General features: G+C 42.4%; 1 protein-coding gene across 2 annotated transcripts; it reads left to right on the forward strand.

The window, feature by feature from the left end:
- Positions 1 to 10780: 10780 nt before the first annotated feature.
- KCNA4 (potassium channel, voltage gated shaker related subfamily A, member 4) lies at positions 10781 to 18190 on the forward strand. 2 transcript variants are annotated; one of them, XM_011965607.1, is made up of 2 exons: positions 10781 to 11331; positions 14477 to 18190. In XM_011965607.1, the coding sequence occupies exon 2, from the start codon at positions 15259 to 15261 to the stop codon at positions 17215 to 17217; it is 1959 nt and encodes a 652-aa protein (XP_011820997.1). In that variant the 5' UTR covers positions 10781 to 11331; positions 14477 to 15258; the 3' UTR covers positions 17218 to 18190. The 2 variants fall into 2 exon arrangements, with proteins under 2 accessions (XP_011820997.1, XP_011820998.1); XM_011965608.1 differs by lacking the exon at positions 10781 to 11331 and adding an exon at positions 11542 to 11564 and having other exon boundaries at positions 14477 to 18184.
- Positions 18191 to 19937: the final 1747 nt, after the last annotated feature.

The following is a 19937-nucleotide window of genomic DNA, read 5'->3' on the forward strand; positions in this document are numbered from 1 at the left end:
AAGGTCATATAGCTAGTAATTGATGGATTTTTTTCTGATTTTAAAGTCTGTGCTCTTAAGCTGTAATTTATATATCAACATAAATGAGTCACATCATTATTTTTTCATACATCACATTCACCTTAGGAATGAAATATGCAGTAACTTCCTTAGAGTTGGAGAGAAGAGTATATTACACTGTTCTTTTAGCTTAAAACCAGAGCCAAAGTTCACCATTTGATGAGCACTATCTTGAGCAGAAAATTAATATGTTATTAAATATATTATTAGTACTGGGACTGTGTTGAGCTAAATTTGAAGCACATGGCTGGGCCACTAAGTACATATACATTAGTGGTGGCAGAAGACCATATAAACCGGAGCTCCCTTGAAAGATTGCACCAAATACTTTGCATGACTCCTGGATAGAAAAACCCTCCCAGATGATCACATGTCAAGCTAATTTTGTGCATATTGATCTTAAATCTTATTTAATATTATTTTAATTGTCTTGTAAAGGTTAGTATGTCACCCTGCTAAGAATCCTTAATACGCCTTACATTTTTCAGTAAATATCTCACTGCAAATTCTGAAACTTCCTCACATACCAATTTCTGCAATAAAGAAGGCCATAGAGAACTTTTTAGCTCTAGTTTGTTCCTTTTGAATAATTTTTTTCTCTCTGAATGAACCTGAACAAATAGAACAAGTAATCAAGCTATTACTTTGAAGAGTGGCCCTTAACATTTGTGTCAATGCAAGATTCTAAAATAATTGCTGGAATGCTCTGCCTCTCAGAAATGACTCTTTTGGTACTTTTAACTAACACAGAAGAATATGCATACAAGAAATTATTCTAAGATAAAAGCAATGGTTTGATATTGTCTTAAAAATAACTTTAATTAGGATCCAGTCAATTTTATCACGCATTATTCAAATTATCTGCCTTTTAAGTGGAGGAAGATTTAGTACAGCTAATAAAATATCAGGAAATATCATAATGTCTTAAAGAAACCTGCTGTTGTTTAGAAAACTGCAGGAACAATTCCCATCTGCAAATGGTTATTTATTGCTTAGTTATTTTTAGATTTTATTTTTGGGTGCATCGTTCACAGTAGCCTCTCGGTGTATTTGCAGAGTTTAATAATTAGCTTTCCTAGTATAGCTTACACACAACATAGAAGACAACATAAACACAGGCTGCATTCACATACGTCAGCATATAAGTCACACACAAACAAACAGGTGAGTGAGGATACTTTTCATAGGGAGTTTATCACCCCATTGGATGATCTAACAATTCTTTAAAAGCCAATAAATTTAAGTATTTTACAGTAATCAACGAGCTACTTCTTTGTGCAGGGATTATGGTTGGTTTCTGGGCCATGCCTTGTGCCTATAAGCTTTTAATAAGGTTATAAAATGTTTGTGTTCTGAAAATGAAATTCTTAGCTCTGAATTACAGGAAAAAAAATCCCACATAATTTCATTGTAACATTGTATACTAGTTTGCTGCAACTCAATTGTAAAATAGTTTACATAAACTCTTATATGGAATGTGTAAATTTTAAGCACACTAGATATGGCCCTGGGAGGGTCTGTTATAAGTACAAGTACCAAGGGTTTCCCAAGCGTTTGAACCAACTGGGCTTGTTGCTGTCAGAATTAATGCACTGGACTTGTGTTGGCTTCTGTTCAGAAAATTTCATCCCACCCCCAGACTCAGATGAGTGACTTTGATTTGGGACACAGGTGACTTGACCACTTAAGCTGGTAAACTGTGATTTGAGTGGCCTTGTTCAAACAGCTAAATCAATTAGATTCCTCCTTTCGGGAAGTTGAAAGTATGTGAAGGACTGTTGACCTGAAAGATCAAGTAACAATGACAAACTCAGCCATTAGACAAACTCATCCCCACATACATGGGGATATGGGAAAAGGAGAGACTCAGAATTGAGAGAGAGGGAGAGATGGGGATGTGGGGGTGGGGGATGGGGAAAGGGAGTGAGAGAAGACTAATCATCTGTTTCTGTCTTTGAATCTTGGTTCCTCAGCTCTTTTCTGGACTCCTGTAAAATCTGACTCTTCACCTCCGTTGTATATAAACTAGCTTGAATTGCTTTCCATTCCTTGCTACCGAAAAAACCTTTAATAGAACAGAAACTATAACAGAATGCAGCCCATCTTGCCTTTTAGAGAACAGGCAGCACCAGACCAGTGAAAGGAATACTTAACTACATTTACAAATCAGGACACCTGGGGCTAGTAATCATCACTGCCTCTTAAGTAAATGTGAGTGATATTCAGATGCAGAACTGTGAACACTCCCCTCTAATCCTAGGACTGTCTCTCTAACCTCCTAGGGGTGCCCTCCTATCCTTTTCCCCGCACTGAGAAGAGTGACTGAGCCTAGAATTAGGTGCTAAGTGAAGGAAGGAGAGAGAGATATGTTTCTGAGATCCCAACTTGGAGTGTATTAGGTAGTGGTGTGGTAGAATTAAATTGTGCATTAGATGCTTTGTATTCAAATGTATGGGCTCCTTTTGGGAAAGCCTTTACTCTTTACTAACTTTTGAATCACTCTGGCTAATGGTTTTTCTTTTTTTTTTTTTTCTGCCCCAGATCTTCACAGAGCAAGCTTTCTTGTCATATAGTCCTCAGCTCAACTGTTACCTCAGTGAGGCTTTCCTTAGCTACCCAAATAGAATTGAAACTCCCTTCCCTGACACTCCATTATTCTGTAGTATTTTCTGGGTAACATTTATTGTTGTCTGCAATTTCTTGTCTTCGAGAGTAAGGACCTTGTCTTCACTTATCACTACTTGGTGCTTAGACTAATGCCTGAGACAATGTAGATGCTCAGTAAAATTTTGTTGACTGAATGAAAAACGAATACTGTTAACATTCTGAATGTTCAAACTAATGTAATCTACAGCCATTTTACAAGAAAACCTGCCAAAAATTCCAAGTTGGTTGAGGAGTAAGTTTTAGATTATGAAGGCCTAATAAAATTTTAGTATCATGTTATCACACTGGTGGGTTGATTGCAAACCTTTCTATCAATTCCTTTAAAGATAACCTGTAAGAACCATTTATAGCCAACACATTCTTGAGTTTCAGATACCATTGTGAAGTTTGCTAGTAAAAAGTCTATATATCTATTACGCAGTTCTGATGGGGTCTTAGCTCAGGCTGCAAAGACAAAATACAGAGTGATTAACCTTTATCTGAAATGCTTGAGACCAGAGGTGTTTCTAATTTTGGAATTTTTTGTTTTTTGGAATATTTGCATTACATTTACTGATCTGAAAATCCAAAATCTGAAATGTTGCAATGAGTACATCCTTTTAGTGCCATGTCAGTGTTCAAAAAGTTTTGAATTATGAAGCATTTTGGGTTTTGGGTTTTTGGATTTGTTCTATTCAACCAGTGCCATAGTCCGAGTGGCTTAAACAACAGAAATCTATATTCTTGTAGTTCTGGGGGCTGAGGAGTACAAGATCAAGGTGCTGATATAGTAGGTTTCATTTCAAGGCCTCTTCTCTATGTTTTGAGGTGGCTGCTCTCTTGCTGCGTACTCATATGAGATTGCTGTGTGCTTCCTGAAATGGTATCTCTTCTTATAAGGATACTAGTCCCATCATGAGGGCTTCACCCTCAGGACCTTATCCAACCCTGATTACCTCCCAAAGGCCCCATCTCCAAATACCATAACAATTGGGAATTAGGGCTTCAACACATGGATTTTGGTGGGATCACGAGCATTCAGTACATGACAGATGGTTATTGTTTTAAAATGATGATGTCCTATATTTATGTTATATTTTTATGGTTGTAGAATTCTTTCCCATACACTTTTTCATATGATCCATATTCATGATTTTGTGAAATAGGACTGATGCTATAGTACTCATTTTTACACATAAGAAAATTGAGGCCTACAAAGGTGAGTTGTCTTAGCCAGAGGCTCTGCAGCCAAGAGGCTAGAGAGAAAAACCTACAGCCCCAGGATCTGGTCTTTGGTCCAGACCCTCAAGCAATTCAAGAGCAATTGCTTTGGTCAAATGTGTACATAGCTCTTTTCAAGGGTTGCTCTGAATAGTTAAAATTTCACTGTAAATTTACAAATTTAAAGTTATAAATTTACTTTCAAGTTTAAACCTATATATGAAGAAAAGGTCTCTGCTAAAAACTACCCAAAGGAAATGGGTAGGTTTGTACCCCCATATAGCCTTTGGAGATGACAGCCTAAGATCTCTTGTTTACTCAGAACAAGAGCTGATATGTGAGACTAACTGAGAAATAAATTGGAGGAGCTTCAAGTGTACATAAAATCTGATGTGTGACATGCTGTTCTCCAGAGTCAATGATGAGAAGCCGAAAGTTAGCATCCTTATGACACCCATACTCTCAGCTTTGTTTGTTTTAAATTTTTGTTTTAAAATATATCAGTCGGCTAATCGCTAAAATTGTGTTTCTATCTTTCGCCAGGAATGAAAAAAAAGTGAGCAAGTTACAGAACTAATTTTGGGTAGATTTCCCAACTGATCTGTACCCTGTGGGAATTTCTTCCACATGAGAGTATCCTTCCTACAAGTATGGTCCTTGTTTTGAAAAGCATGTGCTGGACAAGCTTTTTCTAACACTTAACCAAATCAAAAGGAATGCTGGTCTGATGAAGTAGTCAGGATGCTGGCAGCCTGTAGAAATGCATGTAAACATTTTTATGCTGGAGAACAGAGGCTCTCTGTGAGTTTTGGTGATGGCTGTCCTTGGGCAGTAGGTGAAAAGTGTTGATCAAAATCAAAATGAGAGTGGAAGGGGAGGAGTCAGCTCTCAAGAGAAAACACCAGCAACTCTTAATGTCATTGACTATATTTAAAGGGGCTGCCAATGATTGAAATACTTCTTCTTTTTTTTTTTTTTTTTGCAGGGGATATACTTTTTTTTGCAGGGGATATACCATGATCTCTAGTTTTCATAAAAAGGATCACGTTTAGACATCTGGAGAAAACTCTTTGACATGAACTATTATTCGTTACTGCAAAAGACATGGTGGTGGTAGTATCTGTAGAACTGAAACACCATACCATGCCCAAACCTTGTCTTGATTCACCTCTGCCCCAAGTTTGCTCCTGATTGGCGCCAGTGGATGAGGTTGTGGATGCTTTCTGTCTGCACCAGGATTGGTACTTCACTTTCACTGAATCTCCACAGCCACCCTATTTCCTAAGCACATATAAGGAAAACAAAGAGCTAAAAGGAGATTCTCTCTGACAGAGTGGATCTCAACACCAGTGATGCACCACAGTATCAGTGTTAATAATGGGTTGTGTTGCAAAAACCGAGTTACTTCAATTAAAGAGGGGCATTTTTAAATAGACTTGCATTTAGAAAGCAAAATCTGAGATTATTTAAGGTTATGCCAATTCAATTTCACCCACTTGGCCTCTGAGATGCATTCATAAATGAAGGAGAAAGTGATATCATTGCAGCTAGGAGGCCCGGAAATGTCTGCAACTCAGTCTATTTAGTGAATGCTGCAGTTGCTAATCTGGGTTTGCTCAAGGGTGTGTGTGGTGCATATGAACTATATCTGTCCTGTGTGTAAAGGTGGAAAGGGTTGAGCATCCTATCATGCAGTGTTTTTTCATGGATCCTACTGTGAGCATGGCATATCAGAGTCCTCCCTCACTGCTTCCCTTTCCCATTTCATAGTGGATCCTCAGTTATCTTTCTTTATTTTCACACATGCTATTGTTGTTCCATGAGCTTTTGCCATGGGACTCCTTCTGCCCTGAGAACCTTTCTCTATAACTTCAATTAAGTGCCACTTCTTTCTGCCCCTTGTGTGACTTCTATCATTGTCTTACCACCCAAGTGTGTTGACTTGTCTGTCTCTTACCATCTAGACCACAAGTGTCCACACAGGACAGGCAGCAGCTGTCTTAATCACCATCGTGCCTGGCACCGTGCTGCAATCAGAGAGTCAGTGAATGAGTAGTCAGTCTTTCTCTCCAGGGTTGATGTTTTGTCACTGCTCTAGTCTGAATGTGTTCTCTCTAAATTCTTCTGTTGAAATCCTAACCCCCAAAGTGATGGTATTAGGATATAGGATTTACGGTGAGGTGATTAAACCATGAGGGCTGAGCCGTTATAAATGGGATTAGTGCCCTTATAAAAGAGGCCTCAGAGAGCTGCCTTGCCTTTTCTACTTTGTAAGGACCCAGGAAGAAGGCGCCGCCATCTATGAACCAGGAAATGAACTCTCACCAGACGTTGAACCTGCTCATACCTTAATTTTGTACTTCCCAGCCTCCAACTCTGTAAGAAATCAATTTCTATTGTATATAAGCTAATCCATTTATGCTATTTTGTTATAGCAGCTGAAATGGAATAAAACACTCATTGTAGTAAGAAACAAATATGCTTTTCTGGTATCTTAAGTTTTGACCAGTGCCGATATGCATAAGATAGATTAGGAAGTGGTGGTAAACAGTCCCTGAAAACCCCAAGAAAAAACCAGCTGAGTGACTCACATTTTACAGGGAAGGACGAGCTGCTCAAAATACCCCCATCCATAAATTTGGGAATGGGAGCATGGAACCAAATCTCCAGGGCCTTCTCATCACCCCCACCCCCATCACTTCAGAACTTTAAAAGCGAGATAGATAGTTGAGAGGCTGGGGTGAGCAGGTGCAAAAGCGATCTAGTTTTCTCACAACATATTCACTGAACTTTCTTGGCAAAGGGAAGCCTCTTCCATTATTCATTCACATTCTACTCTGGGTCAAGTACAATGCTCATAGCTCAGGATATAATGCCTGTTCTCAGTGAAGTATCACAGGCATGTTTGGGGAGATAGAAGAGTAAACAGAACATTGCAATTCACTGTGGACCACAGTCCTCAAAGAGAACAAAAACATTTATAATGGGCCTAGCTTGTATCCCACAGGGCTTCCTATCGTGCTTTGTACGGAGATGATCTGTTGGCCTCTGCCGCTTTCTATATAAGCAAAGACTTCACAGTGTGATCTGGAACATTTGTACCACCACTGAGAGAATTCAAAGCCAGTGATACATTCTTTGTGGTAATAGGTGTATTTGGTGGTGGTGAGCTTAAAGAATTTTGACTAGTTGGTGACTAAGAAAGGCAAGAAAATAATTTTTTCCTCTTTATAGAAAAGAGGGGCCGGACACAGTGGCTCATACCTGTAATCATGATGGGCACTTTGGGAGACTGAGGTGGGAGCAGAACTTGAGGCCAGTTTGAGACCAGCCTGGTCAGCATAGTGAGACCCTGTCTCTACAAAAACTAAAAATAAATAAATAAATAAAAATAACAGGGCATGGTGCCACATACCTGTAGTCCCAGCTACTCTGGAGGCTGAAGCAGGAGGATCACTTGAGCCCAGGAGTTAGTTCGAGGTTGCTGTGAACTGTGATCATCCCACTGCACTCCAACTTGGGTGACAGAGTGAGACCCCATTTCAAAAGAAAATAAAAAGTAAACAAGGTTTGGAGACTAAGACAAGGTAGATTTTTACAGGTCTCAAGCAAAGAATCTTTTTGCTACTGTTTATGAGTTCCTAGGAATTCCTAGGATGATGTCAAGGAGAGAAACATAATGTTTCTTGCTTGATTTATGAATTAATTATTTAAATGGGCAAAGAGGTAGGGGTGTGTGTGCATGTGGTGGGAGAAGGCTGGGAGGGGGCATGTTCTTCCCAGTTGGTCCTAACCTATCTCTAGCTCCAGTTAGTTGCTTCTGTTCCATCCCATCACCATGTGCCTGTGCATTCTCCATGGTGGCCACTCCAACTCTATTTTTCAGACATTGCTCCCCTTTCATTGAGAATTCTTGCTTACTTCCTCCACACTAGATGCTTGCTTACTTCCTCCACACTAGATGCTACTCTACTCTTTGCACCAAGGAGCAACATTCTTAAACCTCCATCATAACACATATCCCCTTGCTTCATAATCTGTGTATGCATCTGTGACAACCACTAGCTTGTATGAACAAATGGGCAACGACCTCATCACTAGCACGGGGTCAGTCTACACTGCAGAGTCAGATATGTAAGGCCTTGTTCTGCTACATAATTAGCTGTATAACCTTTGGGCAAGTTAGCTAATCATTGTACGCCTTCATTTCCTTTTCTATAAAATAGTGGTAATAATAGTACTTACCATATAAAAAAGCATTTAGTTATGCAAATAAAATTACATAATATACATTCAAAGAACTTAACAGAGAGCCAGGTACGAGACAGACACTCAGTTAATCTCACCTGCCTTGACCAAGTCCTCCTGAGAGTAGAATTGTCCCTCAGCAGCATTCCTGTTGTATTTTAGTAATTCGGATTACCGACACCTAAAACATGCAAATATTTATAAAGTCCTCAGGCATTGAAAACGTTAAAATTATCTGGGGTACGAACAAACAGCAAAAGGGAAGCATAATTCATAAAGTTTTAACATGATTCAATTAAAATATCCAAGCTTCAATACAACTATTATCTTTAGTACGTCATTCCATCTCATTTTTCATCTCCCTGAAAGCATTCCATAGCTGTACTGGATTGATCTCATAAACTGCTTTTGGGAAACAGGTCCCAGTCCTGCTTTTTACTATCCCAAGAAATATCCTTCTAATGAGCCAACAATAAATATTACCAGTTATTTGCTTCTGGTATGCATGAAACCGCACAGTGATATCACATTGTGGAGGTACAGAGAGAGGGTTTGGGGCGAGTGAACATGATCATTCTTACTTCTGGAGAAACCCGCTCTTCCTGCTCTTCGGATGAACTGCAGTAGGGAATGAATTGAGGCAAAGAATGTCTCTAGAGCCAGCGTGAAGATACCTTTCTCTCAGCTGCTCCACCAGGGTTGAGGCCAGGGGGTTGCAGTTAAACTTATTCATGCCACAATTTCAAGCTGCACTAGCTGAAAGAAGTTAGAAAAACCAGGGTCCACTCGGGGTTTCATTTCCTCTTTTTCTTTCACACTGATTACAATTCGATTTTGTGTGTGTGTCTAGTTATTTAAAAAGATAAAAGAAAAATCAAACAGCAACAAAAAGCAGCCCTCCAGGTGTCCTTTTCCGAGCCCGCAGCGGTTAGGTGAGTGAGTGGAGGGCATATCTATAATTCAGCTCGGGAGTGTTTCTCTTAATAATTAATTGAGCATCACAAAAGGAGGAGGCCCAATAGGGCCCTAGAACAAAGCTGCCGCCCCGAGGACGACAGTGAGAGTCCCGGCGCCAACGAACCAGCCCAAGGTCGGATTTGCTCCAGCAGTCTGGGCATCGCGCTGCCACTGCCTGCTTGGTCCATCAGGCGAGCTGGGAGAGGTGTCTAAGGAGACCCTGTCGCCACGTGGGCTTCTGGTTATTTGTGTGTGCGTGCGCGCGCGCGCGTGTGTGTGTGTGTGTGTGTGTGCGCGCGCGTGTGGGGGGATGGACAGCAAAACCTTTTTTTTTTTTCTCTAAATGGAGGTGGGCAATGGGAGAGATCACTAAGGATGGAGACCTCCCAGGAGCCAAACCTCTCGCCCGGTTGATTCTGGCAAGCCTGAGACAGGCAAGCTGTCTACTTTCCTGTTTTGATGTGGCCCAAAGAAATAAACAAGAAACAAGGAAAGACTCTTCCTCAAACTGTAACTCCAGTCAATTAGCATGAAAAGCCCAAGGCTTTAGGGGACGAGGGACTTGCCCCAGGCCCTGGCATGCGCAGCTAGATTTAACTTTCAACCCACAGTGACCTTTTCCTTAATTTAATGCAAACAATCACGCCCAGACGTGGAGATTTAAGATGCTAATGATACATACGTCCTATGAAGAAGCACGTCAAACCACTATGCATGCACCAGAAAAACTCCAACTCTACATGCCCTGCCTATAGTTCCCCTTATTTCCCCTTACGGCAGAGGCCGTAAAGGAAACCCACACCCTGACTTCGAGGAACAGCCCATTTTTTTTTTTCTTGGTGTTAGCTCCCTTGTGCGCACAAGCTTTAATTAAAAGAAAGAAAGAAAGAAAACCAAAAAACTTGTATTTTGCTGCGATCTCCCATGATTTCTATCCCGAAGGATCCAAAGAGCCCTCAGGGAGTCCGTACCAGAGGCGTATTTCTTTTTGCAGCAACAGGTTGGCTGCGTGCTCTTCCCCCCTCTTCCAAAGCCCCCAGTCCCTGGCCCACCCCGCAACTTACTCATCTCTCCAACCCTCCTCCCCTAGGACTGCTGCCTCCCGTGCGCAGCCCCTAGCTTGGGCCTGATTCCAATTTCTGTAACATTCCCCTGCCCCGGGTTGAACACAGGTTGAAAGTCGGTCTCCTCCGCGCCCCGGAGGCCCAACCCCGGCGCTGAAGCCGCTCAACTACTGTGTACAAGGGAGGCGGAGACTGAGGGATCTGCACGCGCTGGCAGGCACAGGAGGGCTCCCCGCCAGCGGCCTCGCCGGAGATGCACCCGCCTCCCAACCCAACAAACCCGCTTTGGGAGGGGGTGGGGTGGGGAAAAGAAGACGGGGCTAGAGGGGAGATATAGAGAAAGCAAGTTAGGGAGAGGAGATGTCCCAAAGGACCCCATTTTCGGGACTGCACCTCCCATTGGAGCTCCCCGCTCCCAAGCCCTCTGGGGACTCCCGCGCTGCCGTCGAAACCCCTATTCCGGCCCCAACGGGGACACTTCTCCAGGATTTGCTCCTCGCCTCTGGGGACCAGAGCCAAAGACTCCTGGAATTGATCCCAGATCCTGGGAGTCGGGGGGCCCAGTCGGGGTGCGGGGAGTCGCGGCGTCGTGACTGCGCCCGCCCCGCCGCGCCGGGAGGCGCCCCTGGCGACCGTCGCGAACGCCACACCCTCGGCTCGGTCCTGGCCCCGCCCCCGCCCGGCGCGCGTTCGCGGCCAGGGGAGGCGTGTGCTGCTCCCGCAGCCAGCGAGAGCCAGAGAGGGATGGATGTTGGAGGAGGAATTCGGGCTTAACAAGTGATCGCTGCTGTCTAGGATTTTGTTTCTTTTCGGAGGAACCTTGACTTCCTTTCCCAGGCAATCCCTCCTGTGCTGAACTCCAGAGGAACCAGGAGTCTTGGGGTCTTCTCTGGGGCAGCCCCGACCCCCACCCCCAGACTCCAGCCGCGAGAACCCTGTGCACCCCCCGGGCCAGGCAACAGAACTTGTTCCGTGGATATTTGGAGCCTCCACCTGCCAAACCCGAGTGATTCCTTTTACCACCCCCCTCACCCAAGATCATTCTTCCCCTCCTCCAGCTGTTGCAGCTTGAGGGGGAAAAACAAGCCAGCCGGTGGATTTTCTTTATTTTTATTTTTCGCCCCGCCGGGGAACGGTAAGTATGATACCTTTTTTTTTTTTTTTTTTTTTTAATCTTTCCTCCACCTTCTGCTTTTGGCTGTTAAGAAACAGTGGACATTTGAGGGATAAATAATATCGGGAATGTGACAGAAGGGCATGAATGGAAGGCGGTTAAAAATAAACCAGGAGGTGGGAGAAGGGAGGTGCGGATGCTGCGCGGCGCTCCAGGGGGCCAACAGTTGTTATTTTCCCAACCCCGGGGATGCGGTGAGTGCGCCCTGCTTAACGTGCTGGAGCGGGAACCGAGGTCTGGAGGCGACGGCGCGATTAAATATGTCGTTTCCCAACGAGAGGGGGGTTAAGATTTAGCATCGTTTCACCTCCTCCCAGCCGCACCGGTTCCCTTCTTTTGGGAACAGCCGGTGAACGAGTCTGAATTGCTGCCTCTCCCAACGTTTGGATTTGCGTGCATTTTCCGAGCATTTGAGCAACATACATAGGGGCTGCATAAATGGCGTGCGTTGAAGTGTATATTTCTCACGGTATTGGCTTCTCTGATTCCCTCTCTCAATTTCTCTTCTCTTCTCTCTCTCTCTCTCTCTCTCTCTCTCTCTCTCTCTCTATCTCTCTCTAAGGTTCGGGTACCACCCTGACACTGACACAGTTGCAGGAATTAGCACTGAGACGAACAGCCTTGTTGTTGGAGGGGTTAGAGGAGGAGGGGCGGGATGTTTGGCTGTTGTTTGGGGGCGCCGGGATTGGGGAATAGGTAGTCTGCAAAATCCTATTAGTTTAATGGTGTTAAAGAAGAAGACAAATTCCTCTGCAAAGATCTATATCATAAAGGCTCCTGGAAATTGGCTTGAATAGATTCTCCTAACACGAGTACCCTGAGAAAGAAGAGAGATTTTAAACCAGTCTGATTTGCTGGGAGGAATGATTTTTCTTTTCTCTTCTTTTTCTTTCTCTCTCCTTTTCTAGATCAGGGATAGTGAAATAACTAGTAGATGATTAAAAGGAAGGCAATTTGCTACTTGTAGGGTGGAGGAGGGAGTTAGATAAACAAAGACAAATAATCCCAAATAAATAAATAAATGTGAAATTATTTGGTGTAGAACAGAAAGAGGGCAGTTCTAGAACTCCCGAAGAGCTGATGGTGAATTAGAAGACTCTCTAATTTATGACCTTCTGGGAGTCAGTTGGGTGGGAGGGCAGGTGTGTGTAGTACTCAACGATACAGGAACTTGGGTTACACTGGGGCTTCATTGAAATTATAATTGTTTTGGGGGAGTTGGGGAAGAAACTGAGCAAACTCTCAGGCTATTTGGTCTGTACCAGTCTTGAAAGGATGTTGGCCTGACACTCCACGGTGAATGTCACCCCAGGATGGTTTTGTAAGTAGGGATTTAGTAACTCCTTGGGGGTAAACATTTCAGAGTATGAGATGATGTTAGGAGTCAGGCAAAGAAGGGAGATGGCATGTGAGAGGCCCTCAGTGGTGTATTTTCTGGAGTTTGTGTTGCAATCAAATGCCCTCCTTGTCCTAGGAAAATGTGTATGATTGGGAAGGGGTGTATGATTGGGAAGACCTCTGTTTGCCACTTCCATGCTTGTCACTTCATAAAATTTAGTGTGTTTAGGCTGCTAGGCTGACAGGATCAGCAAGGAGCAGCAGGTGGTCAAGAGCTGAATCCTGTTAATGGCTTCAGAAAGCCATTTCTCTTATGCTTTCCAAGTGCTTCCAGTAATAGAAGCTGGTAGATGCCCTGAATTCTGACTATCATCATTCTCTCCAGTTCTCTGGGTTACTCCCTGCATTCTTGGAAGTCCTGTTGAACAGAGTACATGGAAAAATCAAGAGGAGACAGGAGATTTGGATGGGGGCTTTTATAGGACCTGGCTGAGGAGATGAATTACCTGGATCTTGGGAGAGCAAACTAAGGAAGAAGAAGGGCCAGGAATAACAGGTGACAGAGGGAGCACATTGGAACTGCAAGGGACATGCAATTCGGAAGTGGGAGATTGTAAATAAAAGTGGGCAGAGAGAGAGAGAGAGAGGACGAGGGATGTTAGGGATGTGGATTTTATTGAAGTGGGGGTAAGTATGATAGGCTAAGAATGAAGTCCACACAAACTGACATTTTAAAAAATAAGAGATAGCACCTTGAGCAGAGTGGAGGAGGAACCATTGAGGTGAACATGGAGCGACCGCCAAGGAGGGAAGATGGTTATTAGAGATGTGGAAACTGGCATTAGTTCCTAGCCTGTGGGTGGTAGAGAGTGTTCAGGATTCAGGGGAGCAGAAAAACAATGGGGACATGCGGTAGGGAGTCAGGCAGTGCCAACTTAACGACAGCCACTGGTGAGTCTCAGAATGTACTGTATGTCCTCATGTCCCATCTTCCCCTACTTTAGTTAGTGGCCTAAGGACACAAACACTGGGGGCTGTGTAGACAGACAATAAAAACGTAGGTTGCTGTCACGTTATTCATAACTGCTAGTGTTTATTGTTATTCATTAGGTAAAAGGCACTGTGATATTCTATCAACATCCATTATCTCATTTAGTCCTTACAAACATGAGATGGGGGAGGTTGTGTTATTATTTGTACTTTATAGATGAGGTGACTGAAGTGCATTCAAGTGGTGCTGCCTGCATAAAGAATAAGAATACTGTTGTTGTTGTTGTTTTCTTTTTTCCAACTTCCCCAATCCTGAGTCAAGATAGAGAGGAGTGGAAGGGCACTTAATTCAGAAACACTTTATGAGTGGAAATTTTAAAAATTGCCTTGAAATAGATGAATGATGGAAGCAGCTGTAAAGTCACAGCATTATTTTTGTGGAATGAAGAGAGTGACAGTGAGAATTAAGACCTGGCATTGGTGAAGGGGAAGATAGAAGCAAGAGCCATGTGAGCCATGAGTGGAGAGAGGAAAAATAATTGAGTTACCATAAAAATAAACTGAGCTGAAATAATATCTGAAGAAGAAGGAAAGAATGATGTTTAGTGAGTGAGAATAGTGTGCCCCATACTCTTGAAAATGTATGGGTGTTTGGTGTGTTATGTGACTTTCTTGAAGAAAGAGAAGGATGTGTATATGAAGAGAAATGCTCACTTTGCTCTTTATGATTTGTTTCCTTTTTACTTTTCTCCTATGCTTGTTTCCAATCCTTTTTCAGGTGAAGTGCTTCTTCTGCATGATTTTGGCTGAAGAATGCTCTGCATTTCCTTGATTTCTATGGAGACCTCAGAGCTGGTTTTGCTTCTGCTGACACCTCATCTAGCACCTTCTCTACCTCCCAGGGTCTTTGCCTCTATCTATGGTTTGGCATCGTACCTGGGTCCAGGAAGCCTTTGATGAACTTAAAAGGAGAGCCTGCAGAATCGTCCTGATAGACTTTGAGTAGAAATGGCTGGACATATTTCAAACCACATCTTAACATGGTTCGAGCCATCACTAGAAGGCAAGTGCTAACAGTAAAGGCTTATTTGCATTTTATTTAAATTTAATGGACTGAGCATTGGCCAATTTCCATGGCAGAAAAATGTATTTCATTTTCTAGGCACAACTTCTGGCTGTCAGACACTTGCTGCCTTTGAATCTTGCAGCATCATCACTAACCACATCCCAGACATATTTCCAAATCTCAACATCTACCCCCAAAACATAGGTGTCTGAGACACTCCAGCATTTTCGGACTTCTTAGTCTTGAGAGTGCTAGGCTATTTATCTCGACCAGTCAAGCTCTGGAGAGCAATGTTGAATCCCTGAGAAGAGGGAGCATGGGGCGTGCTGATTTAAAAACAGAAAATGCAAAGTTGGACTGAAAATATCCTTAGTCTTCCAAGCAATCTGCTTAAGGGTTCCAAACTTACCTTAATTTGGTGAGAAAAGAAGCTGCCCTATTTTTCTTTCTTCTTCTTCTACAACTGGAACCAGCCATTTCCGAAAACCACCACCATGGAGGTTGCAATGGTGAGTGCGGAGAGCTCAGGGTGCAACAGTCACATGCCTTATGGTTATGCTGCCCAGGCCAGGGCCCGGGAGCGGGAGAGGCTTGCTCACTCCAGGGCAGCTGCAGCAGCTGCTGTTGCAGCGGCCACAGCTGCTGTTGAAGGTAGCGGGGGTTCTGGTGGCTCCCACCACCACCACCAGTCACGTGGGGCCTGCACCTCCCATGACCCTCAGAGCAGCCGGGGTAGCCGGAGGAGGAGGCGACAGCGGCTTGAGAAGAAGAAAGCCCACCACCGGCAGAGCAGCTTCTCTCATTGCTCTGACCTGATGCCCAGTGGTTCTGAGGAGAAGATCTTGAGGGAGCTGAGTGAGGAGGAGGAAGACGAGGAGGAGGAGGAGGAGGAAGAAGAGGAGGGAAGGTTTTACTATAGTGAAGATGACCATGGGGATGAGTGTTCCTACACGGACCTGCTGCCTCAGGATGAGGGCGGTGGTGGCTACAGTTCAGTCCGCTACAGTGACTGTTGTGAACGGGTGGTGATAAATGTGTCAGGCCTACGCTTTGAGACCCAGATGAAAACTCTGGCCCAGTTTCCAGAGACTTTGTTGGGAGACCCTGAAAAGAGGACTCAATACTTTGACCCTTTGCGCAATGAGTATTTTTTTGACAGGAACCGCCCCAGCTTTGATGCCATCTTATATTATTACCAATCAGGAGGCCGCCTGAAGAGGCCAGTCAATGTCCCCTTTGATATCTTCACTGAGGAGGTGAAGTTCTATCAATTGGGGGAGGAGGCCCTGTTGAAGTTTCGGGAGGACGAGGGCTTTGTGAGAGAGGAGGAGGACAGGGCCCTCCCTGAGAATGAATTTAAAAAGCAGATTTGGCTCCTCTTTGAATATCCAGAGAGCTCCAGTCCTGCAAGGGGCATAGCCATTGTGTCTGTCCTGGTCATCTTAATCTCCATTGTCATCTTTTGCCTGGAAACCTTGCCTGAGTTTAGGGACGACCGGGATCTCGTCATGGCACTGAGTGCTGGTGGGCATGGTGGGTTGTTGAATGACACTTCAGCACCCCACCCAGAGAACTCAGGGCACACAATATTCAATGACCCCTTCTTCATCGTGGAAACAGTCTGTATTGTATGGTTTTCCTTTGAGTTTGTGGTTCGCTGCTTTGCTTGTCCCAGCCAAGCACTCTTCTTCAAAAACATCATGAACATCATTGACATTGTCTCCATTTTGCCTTACTTCATCACACTGGGCACTGACCTGGCCCAGCAACAGGGGGGTGGCAATGGTCAGCAGCAGCAGGCCATGTCCTTTGCCATCCTCAGAATCATTCGTCTGGTCCGAGTATTCCGGATCTTCAAACTCTCCAGGCACTCCAAAGGCCTGCAGATCCTGGGCCACACCCTCAGAGCCAGCATGCGGGAACTGGGCCTTCTGATCTTCTTCCTCTTCATTGGGGTCATCCTCTTTTCCAGCGCTGTGTATTTTGCAGAGGCGGATGAACCTACTACCCATTTCCAAAGCATCCCAGATGCATTTTGGTGGGCTGTGGTGACCATGACAACTGTGGGCTATGGGGACATGAAGCCCATCACTGTGGGGGGCAAGATTGTCGGGTCCCTGTGTGCCATTGCGGGTGTATTAACCATTGCTTTGCCAGTGCCAGTGATTGTCTCTAACTTTAACTATTTCTACCACAGAGAGACTGAAAATGAGGAACAGACACAGCTAACGCAGAATGCAGTCAGTTGCCCATACCTCCCCTCTAATTTGCTCAAGAAATTTCGGAGCTCTACTTCTTCTTCCCTGGGGGACAAGTCAGAGTATCTAGAGATGGAAGAAGGAGTTAAGGAATCTCTGTGTGCAAAGGAGGAGAAGTGTCAGGGAAAGGGGGATGACAGTGAGACAGATAAAAACAACTGTTCTAATGCAAAGGCTGTGGAGACTGATGTGTGAATCTCTTTCTCCACCTGCCACTGCCCCCCTCTCAGCATCTCCAAATATATTTATGCATAGAGAGTGCAGTTATGAAAATGAAATATGCAAATGATCCAATGCATACAGTAGTACACTATTTAATGGTTATACATGGCATAATTGTTACTAAACTTGTATTACATATCAAATAAATGATACATCTTCAAGAAGAGGGAGGCTTAAATAGGAGCAAATCTACCTTTATATTTTTATTAGAATGCAAGAATTTTGCACATTAACTGGAAAAGATGTTGACAGTAAAGATGGAGAGAGAGAGTGTGTGTGCGTGTGTGTGCGTATGTGTGTGTGTGTGAAGTAAATTGTCAATGTTAGTAATTGTGCAGTGATGGGAAAAGTTGGCATTTTGAAGTATTTACTATGTAAGAACTAATGAATCTGAGCAGTCATTTATTAGTGCTTTAACAGCATATCGTATGTCTTTGGATTCAGTAGGTGTTTTTTAAAAATTGTAAGAAATACTGTGTAGAGAAAAAAGAAAGTAAATTATTTAATAGAATATAGGTCACAATTTTATCTTGGATTTAATTAAAGTTTATTTTTAACTGGAAATTAACTTTTAAAAAGGCTGCAAGGGCCTTTAGAAATTGATTATATTTTGTTATTAATTTTGGGAAGATTTAACAGCAAATGTGTAACATAGAATAAGTGAAATTGGAGAATATGTAATAAGTTTTGTTTGCAGGTAACAGGACTGGTTTTTTTTTTTTCTTTGCACTACTTTATATGCTGGAGATTGAGAGAGACTTCATACTGTGAATGTAACAGTTCAATGACAATCATTGGAAGAATGATTTCTTTAGTCTTATTTTATTGTTTTCTTTTCATTGTGTGAGACTAATGACCATGCAGATAACATCACATGATTCTCTTCTCTTTTAAAACCTAAATAACTGATTGACAAAGGAATTATGAAGTAAAATTTAGCAACTGAATCTTTTGAAATTGGTCTGTTACAATGATGCTTCTGAAATCATACTATTTTATATATTCTTCTGCCTTTTAACTCCAGAATAATTTAACCAAAGTTAATGCATGCACTGAAAGAATTCTTGAAGAAATAAGATGCCAAGCAGCTACAGTGATTATGGCTTAAAAATTTTCTATTAAATGTGAAACATAAATGCTAGATTTATTAAGTTTATTTTTTTGTGCAGTTATATAAGAACAGAATTTGGGGATTAGCCTCAGATTTTTACGTTATATTTGCTAAAACGGATACAAGGAAGAATTGTGTCAAACATTTCGTTTCAACATCACCACCATCATCTTTATTAAAGGAATTTATGACACATATAACTGCATTTAACTCATGACAAAGCATTCTAGAATGTGAGATAACAACTAGTGATCAGCCTTGCACTGTTAAATCATCACTAGTTATAGGTTAGAAAACTCGGAATGCATAAGAGGCCTTTTTCCACAATGTTTATTTAACTTCTATTCTTTATAAAATGATTGTCTTGGGCTCTGGTTGGTGGGGGAGGGGGGAAAACAAAACAAGCAACACTGCATACACTATTTTGGCACATAGTGAACTCTGGTAACTGTGAGCTAAAGACAAACAAACAAACAGACCTAAAATAGCCTTTCTCAAGCTTTTTAAAATCCAGGCCATCATTTCATAATTACATAAATCCTACCTCTCCTTTAATGGTATTTGAAATTCAAAGTAAATTCAACATTAGGGTTAAAAGTAGAACTGCATCCCCTCTCCACACTTTCCCCACCACTTGTAGAGAAACACTTTTCTAGAACACATTTTTGATTGTGAAGAACAAAGATCAATAGAAGACAATAGAGAATGATAAAACAAAATACCATCTTACAATAAGATTTAAAAGATAGTGTTTTAATACATTTTGGATTTAGGGCAAAAACGTAACAAGCGTCAGACTAGGGGTAAGGCTATTTGAACTGGTTATAATTCATTTGGAAAAATCACTTAGCATCTCTGTACTCAAATTTCATGATTGGTAAAAAAGAGGGCAAATGAAGCATGTTACATTACAGAGTTATGCCAAACAAATGAGAACATGCAAAACATCTGAAATGTTGAGTTCCATACAAATGCCTGATGTTATTTCTAAATTGTTTAATCTTCCTCTGGGAGAAAAAGGGATTTAGAACCCAGAAGCATACATCTACTTCATTAGGATATTGTAAAAATTATGGGTAATTGCTTTAACTCTGCAGTCCTTACAAGAAGTTGATATGCAGACACAAGATAGTCTATTGCTGATAGATTCAGGCATGCTATAGCATAGAAAGTTGACTCTGTGAACAACAGACCATGTATCTTACAATATAGCCAACTAGGTCAGATTATATCTCAAAATAATTTAAGGGCTGTTCAGTATATAAGGGATGTTTATTGAACTTTCTGTAATAGCAATGACAATGATTTGGTTATGTTTGGAAGGGAAATGTACTGTATTTCATTGTTTCTATAATACCTCCTTTTAAATCTGAAAGTTATATTAAATTTGATTGACAAAAGATATTATATTGATAATTCTGAGAATCCAGGAAATGTAGTCATTTGGGGCTTACCTTTATTGCACATGGCTTTTTTTTGTTTTTTCCAGGATGAGAAGGTCAAGAAGTGACAGACATGAGCTTTCAAACCAAATATTATTAGGTCATCTTACTAAACCCATGGTTTCTTTCGCCCTGCAAGA

The sequence above is a fragment of the Mandrillus leucophaeus genome, unplaced genomic scaffold (assembly GCF_000951045.1).
Source record: "Mandrillus leucophaeus isolate KB7577 unplaced genomic scaffold, Mleu.le_1.0 Scaffold73, whole genome shotgun sequence".
Taxonomy (NCBI): Eukaryota; Metazoa; Chordata; class Mammalia; order Primates; family Cercopithecidae; genus Mandrillus; species Mandrillus leucophaeus.

Bases quoted from the DNA above. Each gene is read 5' to 3' on its own strand.
- KCNA4 (XM_011965607.1), top strand. From the start codon at position 15,259: ATGGAGGTTGCAATGGTGAGTGCGGAGAGCTCAGGGTGCAACAGTCAC.